This window comes from Ursus arctos, unplaced genomic scaffold, assembly GCF_023065955.2.
Source record: "Ursus arctos isolate Adak ecotype North America unplaced genomic scaffold, UrsArc2.0 scaffold_7, whole genome shotgun sequence".
Classification (NCBI taxonomy): Eukaryota; Metazoa; Chordata; class Mammalia; order Carnivora; family Ursidae; genus Ursus; species Ursus arctos.
This window is the reverse complement of record NW_026623089.1, coordinates 52,769,299-52,780,895: the sequence shown is the minus strand read 5'-3', so window position 1 is coordinate 52,780,895 and position 11,597 is coordinate 52,769,299. Positions and strand designations below refer to the sequence as shown.

At 52.0% G+C, this 11,597-nt stretch overlaps 1 protein-coding gene across 2 annotated transcripts in view; it reads right to left on the bottom strand.

The window, feature by feature from the left end:
• The window catches only part of PSAP (prosaposin), a 32,597-nt gene that overhangs the window by 2,343 nt on the left and 18,657 nt on the right, over positions 1-11,597 (bottom strand). For both annotated transcript variants that reach the window (XM_057308496.1, XM_026504414.4), the window contains exons 3-12: positions 10,774-10,848; positions 10,077-10,202; positions 8,850-9,050; positions 8,135-8,278; positions 6,761-6,817; positions 2,894-3,025; positions 1,320-1,415; positions 853-1,039; positions 609-766; positions 220-300 (exon numbers count right to left, since the gene is read on the bottom strand). In XM_057308496.1, the coding sequence (XP_057164479.1) occupies positions 220-300; positions 609-766; positions 853-1,039; positions 1,320-1,415; positions 2,894-3,025; positions 6,761-6,817; positions 8,135-8,278; positions 8,850-9,050; positions 10,077-10,202; positions 10,774-10,848 (1,257 nt within the window). The remainder of the gene's footprint in view (positions 1-219; positions 301-608; positions 767-852; positions 1,040-1,319; positions 1,416-2,893; positions 3,026-6,760; positions 6,818-8,134; positions 8,279-8,849; positions 9,051-10,076; positions 10,203-10,773; positions 10,849-11,597) is intronic.

Here is an 11,597-nt window from a genome sequence, read left to right as displayed (position 1 = left end):
AGAATCAGATCAGCCCTACTGATCCTTTTCAAAACCAGAGATTATCAGTTTCTAGAAGCAGCCAGAACTCGAGCTCGGACATATATTTCCAAAACATCAGTGCTGTGGGAAGCCCTGTCCTCCCACAGTCCATCCCCAGGGACTCTGCTAGAACCTGAGAGGTAAACCCCCCCCACCCCATGCAGAACCAGCCAGGCCACACCCCTCCCGGGAGCTCACCAGGCACACGAAGGATGGGTCCATCACCTCCACCAGGACTTCTATCAGCACAGGCTCGTACTCAGTCACAAACTGGTCACACTGTTAAGTACACAGGGATACGGGTCCAGGTCAAGGCATGCCCAGCAGACGGGGCATAAAAGGAGGGGCACTACGCATGCTCTGCCAGCCCGGCACCCCTTCCCAGATGCCCCACCCACCCACACTCCGCCTCCCCCCTCACCTGCTCCTGTTACTCCCCCTCCTCGGCTCTCCTTGAGCCAACAGACCCCTCTAAGAAATGGCTAGTCTTCCCTGAAAACCTCCATGGGCGGCACAATGAGCTAGCCCAGGCTTTGTGCTCCGCAGGCAGATTCTGACCTTCTGGCCCAAAGCAGCCCAGGGCGTACCTGCTTCTGGTAGGGGTCAGGCAGGAAGCTGCAGCCTTTCTCGAGAGCAGCCAGGATCTCCTGCTTCGTGCTGTTTTTCTCCAGGTTGTGGTCCAAATAGCTCACCAGCTTCTTGCATACCTCACAGAAGCCCCCGTCCTTCGGCTGAATGACACGGACTACACACAGGAGCACAGGCTCAGCGCCGGCAAGGCCCCCCACCCCGAGCCCCAGGGGCCGGCCGGCCACGCCCTCACCCGCTCACCGGGCAGCACAGGCAGCCCCCGGGTGGGGCACAGGTGGAGCATGCCGCACACCAGCTCAGGGCTCGCCTCCTGCAGGAGGATCGACAGGATGGAGGCGCCGTAAGTGTCCACCACCTCCTGGCACTCTTCGGACAAGGACGTAGGCAACTTCAAGCACACTTTATCCAAAGCGTGAAGTATTTCTTCCTGAACCACAACACAAGACGATCCTTATTAGAAGAGAATAGGCTGGACAGGGCTGGGGAAGATTCTCAAAATACGAACATGACTAGGAAACCAGCCCACAACAAGGTGCTAGTTCCTCCCCAGAAAGCAGCCCGACCCCCACCCAGAGGCACCCGCCGGTGGCCAGCGGCTGTGAGGATTCCCAGGGCTGGTGTCCAATGCCGGCAAGGGCCAAGCCCCCCTCTTCTGCTGGTTCTGCCACTAGGGAACGGAAACACTAGCATTCTAGAGATGCTCATACCTCGGTCCTGTTGTTGTCAATGAGCTTGACCACCTCCTTCACCACGTACTCGCAGACCTCGCAGTAAACCCCAGCCTTCGCCTGGACCATGTCCTTCTATGGGAAGGGCAGGAGGGCACTTTAATGCTGAGACCCTCACCTCACCCGAGTCCTGCTGCTCTAAAGGGGAAGGGACACCCTATGGCCAGGGACAGGAGAACAAAGGGACACAGGGTGGCTTCCTCCCAGTGTGCAAGTTCCTGTCCCTGCTGGTTTTGCATGGCGGAAGACCCATCCCTTTGCCCAGTGCTCTACCACCACTACCTCCTGCCGTGCACCCCCAACCCCACAGACAGACCAGGAATCCACACTTCAGAAGACAGAGCAGTGAAACCATCCCCCGACCCCAAAGAGCAGTCCGCACGATGTATCTTATCTGTCACCATCATTTCAGCGTTCCGGAGTCATTTTGGGAAGGTGGGTGGAGGCGCAGGGCAGAGTGAGGACTCACTACCTGTCCGCTGTTTACAAGACAGAGCTTTAAACACATTTCAGGCCTGCTCTTGAATTTCAAGTCTCACTAGTACCTGAGGTTGCTTTCCTAGAGCCAGCCTTTAATAAAGTAGTACTGCTAAACAGAACTTTCTGTGACAGTAGAAACATTCTCCATCTCTGCAGTCCAGCAGAGCAGCATGGGCCACACGTGTCCTCGGACCACTTGAAATGTGCCAGGGTAACCGAGAAACTGAATTTTTTTTAAGTTTGGTGTAATTTTATTTAAACGTAAGTAGTCCCGTGCGGCTAGAATATAAGCTGTAACTCTCCTCCATCTTCTCTGGCTATTAATTCGGTTGGCAAAACGAGGCACTTCTGCCTCCCCAACTCCATCTGACTTCTTAACTGTGTGGTCCAGACGCTGCACACGCTGAGGGAGGGCAGCAGACGGAGACGAGACGGCTAAAGGTCAAGTGACAGGAAGTTCTGGAAGAAGCACGTGCGTGTGCCACATGGTAAGATGTCACAGGGCCTGGGCCCTTTGAAGCACTAAACCGGGAGCCACATGAACACCGGGACAAGTCTGTTGACCACTCCAGCTGAACAGTTTCAGGACTCGATCTCTAACCCTGGCAGACCCGTAGCAAGTGCTGAACGGAAACGGACACGGGAACGCGGTGCGTCTTTACCAAGTGCAGGGCGCTAGGGAACCACCCACACCCCCGTGCACGCAAGGCAGCACACCGAGAGGCTTCTGCGTGAGCCCCGGGTGTTCTGGGAACATGAGGTTTGCGCTGCAGTGACCGTGGGCAGGGCGGGGGGGCAGAACCGTGTCCGAGGAGGTGGGAGACATGCTACAATGGAGGCTGACCCCGTGGAGCACTCGGGTTCGTAACCGAGGGAATAAACGTACTCAGGGCTGGGAGCGGGACGCTGCACTCGTACAGGGACACCACAAACTAACGGATGTTCTCAAACTCAAACACCTTTAGGAGTCAGGCAGGGAACCAAAAAAGCGTGTGCCTTACAGAATGTGGTACACATGGAGTGGCCCGGGCATGACACAGCCCTGGCCAGTGCAACACGATGACACCAGGTACCTTCATGGGCTCTACCAGGTCCAAGGCAGGGATGACGTTCTCGGAGACCACTTTGGCAGGGATCAGCGTCTGCAAGGGCATCTCCTTCACTTGCTCACAGAACCCAACCAGGCCACAGATCTCCTTGGGTTGCTGAGAAGGCACAGAAAAAGCAGTCAGATGCAGGCCCGCACCCACCCTCCCCCAGTCCCACTCTCTACACACAAAGGTCGGGGTGCTGGGGAAGCACCCTGGTCACAGTGTCAAGTCTGACTGCCCGAACAGACAAAGATTCCATGTTAAAACTAAAGGGACTCCTGAAAATGCAGATGAACCAGTTTCACACGGGGAGGAGGCCACACAAAACTCTGAAGGGAGAGCAGACAGAACGGCTGTCCCTGCTCCAGCCAGGGAGCACCCCAGGGAGCACCCCCGGGAAGTGAGGCTTTTGGCACCTGTTTCCCTTTCACAAGCAATCACATCCTCTCTGAGGACCCCTGCTCTGTTCTAGGACCTGTTTCGTGGCTGAGCTGGTTCACTCTCAGTAGGAAATAAGCTGCATGTTCTTTCTAGAGGAGGAACCACCATGCCCACAAACTAACAGAAAGCCAAATGTCTTAGATCCTTCAGTGGCAGGACTGTTTAAGAAAAAAATGGCGGACTTAAAAAAAAAAAAACACATTCTGATTTTTACAATTGCGCAAACACAGTACACACAAAAACCCAATGCCCCCAACTGATGAATTCTTTCAGGTCACCGAAGCTCCAGACTGATCCCCTTTCCCGTCCAGACACCAAACCACAGGGAACTGGGTAAGATGGACATCTTAACCATTTCACCATGACGATGGCCAAGAGTGAGAAGAGCAGACATGCTCTGTATACTCTGGGAACCAAATGCAAGCAGCGCCTAGCTCTGGTCCTGACGGCCATTGCCTCCCACCACCAAACCACAGCAGCAGGACAGGACTGCTCACATGAGACCTGTTAATGCAAGAGAGCTAGACCATGGCTATTGTTCACCTTAATATCAAGAAGTCTCTAGAATTAAGACGGAGGAAGTCTGAAAGTATCCTAAACAGCCTGTCTTTGGCACACTTTAAGAATGGGGAGAAGACCAGAATGGGGCCAAAGACACAGCAAACTTTTTAGAAAAAAGACCAAGACTCAGGAGGAGTGTGGCTGCTTTGTCTCAGATGAGCTTTGTTCTGCTTCCTCCTTGGGGCAGCCCAGGTGAAAATTCAGGTTATTTCAGCCAAAGTCCTCTCCCATTAGACTTCACAATACATTTGAAAAATCGTTACTCCCACAGAGAGATGCCAGTGCTCAGAAGGGGGTGCTGGCTCAGTAAGTACGGGCTGGGGGGTTGGTCCCAGTATCATGCCACCATTGGCCTGGCTCTTGAGCCATCTGATGTGGCTCCAGGAGCTGCAGGACCCCATTACCCAGAGGGGCAGAAGCCACAAATCAAGAGGTTGTTTCCAACTCTCTGGATCCAACAGACGGAACAGTCTGCTCTCTATTTGCAAATGATTTGCTCATGCAGCAGAAGCATTTCTGGGGTCAAGAAAAACAGGACTAAAGACATGCAATGCTCCCCCGAGTCATGACAGAAACAAAGTGTCCCACCAGAAGTCAGGCCTACAGTTAAGGAGGCCGAGGCATCTCGGGGGTCACCCGTGGTTCCCCATCATCACACTGCTGGCATGCACATGGCCAGCTGAGTGCTGGTTTTTAACTGGAGTCCAAGGCCCTGCTGGCTTCCTTTTCTGGCCCCTTGAAGGGGAGAGGAGACCCCTAGGACCTCAAGTGCTAAGTCACAGGGGAGAGATGCAGAAGCTCCCCCACCAGCCTATTAAACACAGATCATGCTGTTAAAAAAAAAAAAAAAAGGCAAAACAACTACAACAAGCAGCAGACTGCTACTACAAGCAGATGCCCCACCACATACCTGATCCTGCTGTTGAACAAAAACAGGAAATCGGAGATGAAAACAAGAGAAAGGAAAGGACACAACAGTTAAGAAAAAATTAAAACAACAACGATCAGTTAACGAAGGTGTAAGTGCATCACGAGATGTTCAGGGGAAACCTTGCAGTCACAAATCAGCAACCTACCTTGTTCCTACCACTTCGGGGGGCCCTGAAAGCTCTTCTGGCCCCCAAGGGACAGATCACACTGTCCAGCTGGTGTGTGCACAGGCCCCATGCCCGACACACCAAATCATACTCAGAACACTGGCCAGCAGACCCCAGAAAATGCCAGGTGATGAGGAGCTGTCCGTCCTCAGAAGCCTAAGGCCCACATGCCTGCGAGATGGTAAGCAGCAAACTGGAACAGGACACGGGACTGCCCGAATCAGGGCTGTGTGCCAGAATATAAAATACACCCAAAAGGGTCAGGGATCCTGAACCACACCCACTGCTCCCCAGGCTGCAGGGCAACTACCCCAGGTAGCCAGGTGCCAGCCTGGAAGGCCGAAGGAAGGTCGGTTCTAGTTATCTGTACTAAGGGAGAAACAGGGGTCCGCACATCTATCTAACTGTACGGGGGCTCATCACGCTTTTGATCCCAAGACAAATTCCAAAGCAACCTAAACACCCAGAGCGATGGGTTAACAGAAAGTATGTTCCACCCAAACAGCAGATTGTGCAGCCGCTTAGAAATCATTTACAAGGATGTTTAATGGCCAATACATTCATGAGCAAAACAGTGCAAACTACAGAGTCTGAAATAACACATAACCATACTACCTCACTGTTTTTTTTTTAATTGCAAATGATCTTTGATTTGGGAAGTATTTTCCATATTTGCAAAAAACATCTGTGTAGTGTATCTTTTACAGTGAGAAAACTGTTAGTTAGCTATGAGAAAGCACTTAACCAAATCAAAATCAAAGGCTTATTTATTTCCTACTCTAGCTGTGTGTCTCTGTAAGCTGCCTCTGAGGTACTTCTAGGACAAGGCACGGTCTAAGAATCCCAAATAAGCCCTCTCATGTCTGGACAGAGCCCCAGAGCAGTCACAGCAAGGCCACAGGGTACGGCTTCCACCATGCCCGTCGGCTCTCAGGTCTGCAACGCTGCCGTCGCAGCAAAAACTGGGACAGGCATCACTGCGCACCAATAAAACTACAGGAACAGGCAGTGGGCCACAGCCTGCTGACCCCTGGTGAGGGAACCAACAACGCAGTCAGAAAGCCAGCAGGATGGAGACACAAAAAGCGCAACCCACCCCCCCCCAAGCCCTGCAGCTTAGATCTCAGGAAGCCAGGGCACGTTCCCAACGTACAAATTCCTTGAGCCCACCCTGCTCTGAACCACAGTTTACTGCGCGGAGCTGGCCAGCCCACCGCACGATCAGGGTCTTCTACCTCTAACGACGGAGGGACGCCCGTACCAGCTAGATGCGTCAGAAGCAAGTGCAGGAGTCGTGGGCTCAAGCAGCAACTACGGCTAAGGACGCTGCGGTGCAGGACCAACTGTGGCAGGCGGGGCTCCCCGCACCCCTACACTCACGCTGCAACGCAGCCATTCTCAGGCCTGGACTAGCTCCAGAGCAGACTACTCCCACGAGTCCCAGGATAAGAGCCAGATACTAGAAATCTGATGGCCAGCTCGATTTGCACAAGCCAACTAACCGCCAGGAAGCCACAGGGCCGTCCCGGGGGTGGAGCTGCCTCAGCCTGTCCCCTGGCTGGGGAAGGTAAGGTGGGGGGGGGGGGTACTGAGTTGCGGGTAGAGAGTCTGCTGGTCGAACGAGGTTCGTTTTGACCCAATTCATTATCTGAAGGGAGAAAAGGAAGACTAAACCATGTAATGTTCAAAATCCTGGGACTCATACAGTTCGAGGCAAAGAATGCTAACAGGGAACTTCCCCGCCACCTACCATATGCATCATCATCTGGACGGCAACGTCAGAATACTGGTTGATGTAGTTCTTGCACTGGGGAGACAGACAACGGTTGTGAGTGACACTCGTTGCTGCAAACACACACCAAAAACCCAGCCTTTCCAGCAACGGCAACAGGTGACTATAGAGCTTCGAAGAGTGCAGTCTTACAAACATCTCGAGATAAAGATGGCTATTTGTTTATCCTATACCTCATAGGAAAAGGTGTGCAAAGGGTGTTTTGAAAATGTGTCCCAAAGGACCTTAGAGGAGAGGTCCTCCAATCTCCTTTTACAGCCCACACTTGCCCCAAGGTCACAGAGTAACCACTCAGGAGCAGTTCTGAATGTGGATATGAGACATGCTGCTATGAACCCAAAGTGACTTTTCAAACCCGCTCATGCATTCCTGGACAAGCTTATAAAGCTAAAATCCACGAGGAATCAAGTCATGATGATTTTCAGCATATCTATTTTCATCCACAGCGAGATAATTCCTGTAGACCCTCACAGAGTAGTTCTGGCCACACTGGGGTGCCTCCACAGTGAGAAAGCCAAGGGTAGTAACGGCCCTCAGACAGGGCTGAACTGGGGAGGCCAAGTTAACACAGCAAGATACAAAAATACTTCAAGGAGGCCAAAAGACTCCCAGAGGAAGCCAACAGAAGAACCCAGAGCTCCCAGAACCAGCCATTCCTACCCAAGATGGCTGCTCTGATCCCAGACCCATGGAGTCATTACAACCAGCTTCCCTACATCCAGTCTGGCCAAGGTTTTTCCGCTGCCAGGTACAAAACTAGTACTTTGGTTTTACAGGTTAATTTCAAACACATGTAGTTAATGTGAATAGGGTCCAAGAAGTGAGACCCTCTAAGAGACTAACAAAATGGGCTTCTTAGCCTGCAGGACTAACATCACCAAGGTAAGGAAGACGTGAATCATCCTGCAAGTCCTTGCATGGCTTCCATGGAAAACCCCACAGGCTGTGGGGAGAGCACACTCAGGATTATGAATATACAACAGCCAGGCTTTTAAAAACAAGGTTATAAAGGATTCTAGTGTTCTTACACATACAGTGACTGGGAGGAAAACAAATCCTCACAAAAGCGGTCCCCTTCCACTCTTATCCCAAGTGTTTGCTTACACATACAAATTCAACTAACCAACAAAGTATTTAAGTACCCACCAACTATTCCAGATGCTTTCTGTGGAAAAAGAAAACAGTTGTTTGAACCATCTCTTCCTCAAAGCCCTGGAGTTGGAACTTAAAACGGTACCTCGGGAACTGAAGTTTTCTTGGGTCCCCCGCTCCTAGGTCCCCCAAGCTCCCTGACCCAGTGTACCTTCCCATGCATGGAGAGATAAGGCTTACCATGTCAGCCAGGCCAGGCCCCAGGAGGTCACACTGTGCCTTGGCATGGTCCACCAAGGCCTCGACAAAGGTGGAGTTGGTCTTTACAGCATTCTGGATGTCCGTCACCATCTGGATGCAGTCCTGGCAGACGTCCCCACCAGCCTACAGAGAAGGGGGGCAGGGGGGGGTGTCAGGCTGTAAACATAGCATACTCCTATGATAGATAAGAGGATCCAAACTCCCAAGAAAATGTCCTTGTATGTTCATGACCAAAGCACTAGGCAGTGACTTACTGAACAGTTCTGTTTTTAAAGTTTGGTTTTTGTTTTGTTCTGTTCTGTTTAAATAATGGCTATACCCAATGTGGCACCTGAACTCACAACCCTGAGATCAAGAGTTACACACCCCACCGAGTGAGCCAACCAAGTGCCCCAGTTCTGTGTCTTTATAGGCTCTACAATTATCAATAGGCTTAAAATCAATAAGGCATTGATTTCAATAAAACTGGAATGGAGAGAGTCTTTGCATACTTTAAATATCCCAAGTTCTTCAGAACCTCCGCGGCATAACCATTTGAAGGGTGGTTCGGGTAACTGCAGGGTCAAATGAAGGAATAAGCCCCCAGTGTGAGAACACACACACACACACACACACACACACACACACCCCCTCTCACGTCTCATCTCTAACCAAGCAGGAACGGGGCACTCAGTGGCTGGGCCTGCGGCTTTACCTTCTGCGGGGGCTCGCTGTGGGGGCCGTCCTGAGGGTAGAGGAGGAGGGGGATGTTGGCCATGAAGGGAGCCACCACCTCAGCCACATCCAGTTCCGGGATCTTATTGGACTCGAGCTGTTTCTGGTGATTCAGCTCTGCCAGGTGCTTCTGAAGAGACTCGCAGAGGTTGAGAGCAGAGCACACCTCCCCAGGATGGCTCTAGTGGGAAAAGAAGTCTAGCTGGAAATCCTCTCTCCAGAGGAAACAAAACCACCGCCCAGTGCCCCTGAATGAGTCTCTGTTCTCACCTCCTGGCCTCACATACGCATGCCCTGCTCACAAAACTACCCGACCTGCTCCCCCCTCCATCTCCACTCTAGCAAATGGCTCCCTCACCCAGCTCCCAGCAGCTCAAGCCAGAGACTTGGAAGACATTCCTCACTCTTCCCTTTGTCCCTCCTCTCCCTCAGTAGGTCCAGCCCATTTCTCCTCTGAAACAGAACGTGCACCTGTCCCCTTCCACTGCCCCATCACATCTCACATGGACTGCCCTGCCAGCTTCCCCTCTTCCAACTCCCAACTGGTGGGACCTAGACCAAACCCTTTAAAGAAGGCACCTCTAATGTCACTTCTCCCCTTGAACCCTCCAAGGACTTCTTACTGCACTTACAATCCTTAAATAGAGCCGAAAAGGCCTTGCATGGTGTGACCCATGCCATCCTCGCTAAAACCTTCATCCAGTCTCAGGACACTTCTACCCTGCTGGCCCTGTGTTTTGAGCACCTCTTCTTTCTTAGGGTCTTTCCAAATTCCACAAACCCAGCTCCTTGTTTGTGGCTGAAAAGCCAACCAGTGCAGTGGCACATGGTTTGTGCACGGTAGATGCTTATTAGAATGCAAGCAGAACACCCCTCTAGCTCAGTCCATTTAGGATAAAAACCACAGAAATGAAATGAAATGCATGCTCAAAGGGAGAGCTAAAGATCTGACATGAGTTAGCAAATGCGCACGTGTAAATGTTGAAGCAGTCTACAACTCCTTCAGTGTTCTGCAAGGTCCCATTTCCTGTGCTCTCCCCCAGCCGTGAAACTTACAAGCAGAGTGGTCTGCTGGGCAAAGCCATCTCAGATGTCAGAACTGTACTAGCGAGCTGCTGAGAAAAGACTTTCCACTTTAATCACTGTTCTGGTCTGGCACCTCCCTGGGCCCCAGAAGTTCCCTAAGAGTCTATTCTCCACCACGTACCACTTGTCCTTTAATCATGTCCAGGATGACTGGGAGGTAGGAGTCAACCATTTCCTTGCACGAGGCAGACAAGTTCGGATTAGGCAGCCAGTCACAGGTCTTCTCCAAGTACACAAGGATCTCTTGCTAAGGGGATACAGGCAAGGGCTGGGTCAGGATGGACTTCTGCTCTGCAAACGACTGAGAGCAGAGGACCTCCACACCTCCCAGCAAACAGCGGCCTCAGGGAAGAGCCCTGGGAGAGGGTTAGTGGCTGGCCGTGGCTGCATCACACCAAGAGGCAAAAAGCAAACATTCTCCAGATGAAGCTGCTCTGACCCGCAGTCTCACGGGCACAGGGAACTCTGAGCAGAGAGGGCCAGAACGGACCTAAAGGTAGCGACCAGCGATATGAAAACCCCCACCAACCCTGGGCACTTAAACACCGAGACGGGACAGCAAGCTAGCTCCCACAGGCTCTTTCTGTACAGCCTGTGGCTCAGGATGGGTTTTACATTTTTAAGGATTTGGGGGGAAAAAGAAAAAAACTAGGTGACAGAAAAAGTATGTGGCTCACAAGAGCTGAACTACTTCCTACCCGGGCCTAGACCATCCCTCGTGAGACCCCCAAAGCCACAGACAGCTCTTTCAAGGAACAAATGCACATGGCCATGTGGCCGCTGCTCACACGTGGTCACACATACTCCTGGCGGCTCACCTCCGTGGCATTGTCCTTCAGCATGTCGCCTGCTGCAGTGATGACATCTTTGCATATGTCGCAGGGAAGGGATTTCTAGGAGAACAGAACATGAGAGAGAGAGATCTGTATTTGCAGGACGTAATGCACACCCTACCCAGCTAAAAAGCCCCCCGGCCTCTGTCCTGGCCTATCTAACCAGGGATGTCAGACACACTGGCACATTCTGGTTCCCTAACCTAGATGAGAAGCACAGGGATGCCATGGGAGAAGGATCGGGGGGACTGACCAGAACACTCTGTGCTTCTAGGGAGAGATACCCTTTTCTTGTACCCTCTACACCCCAGCACACGTGGCACAGGCCAAATGTATTAATGCTCACAACAGCTCCAGGAGGAAACTGAGGCTTGGAAAGGTGAAAATCAGAGCAGCAGAAATCCGAGAAAACCGGTCACCTGGGGCCAAATATCACTATCACAGAGTAAAAGGTGGTGAGGCAGAGAAGCCCAGCCGGACACTGGCACTGACTCCTACACTCCATCTACCTTCTGGCTCCCAGGGGCTGCTATGCTCACATGGAAGCCATTTGTCACCACCCCAGAGCTTAGACAGCACGCCTGTCCCTGAGAAGCCTGTGCACCCAGCGCCCCACGTGGCCCGGGATATGGAGATTTTAGCTGCTTCTTGAGGTCCATGGGAAGCTCCCTTCTCAAGGGCAACTGATTTTCAACCTATGAAGAAAGAAGGAACTAAAACGTCTGAGTCAAATGAAGGAACACCTGTAACTTAGCTACATGGAAAGAAATCTATCTGAACCTCTGGGCCTGGTCAGGCTACTAGCGGAT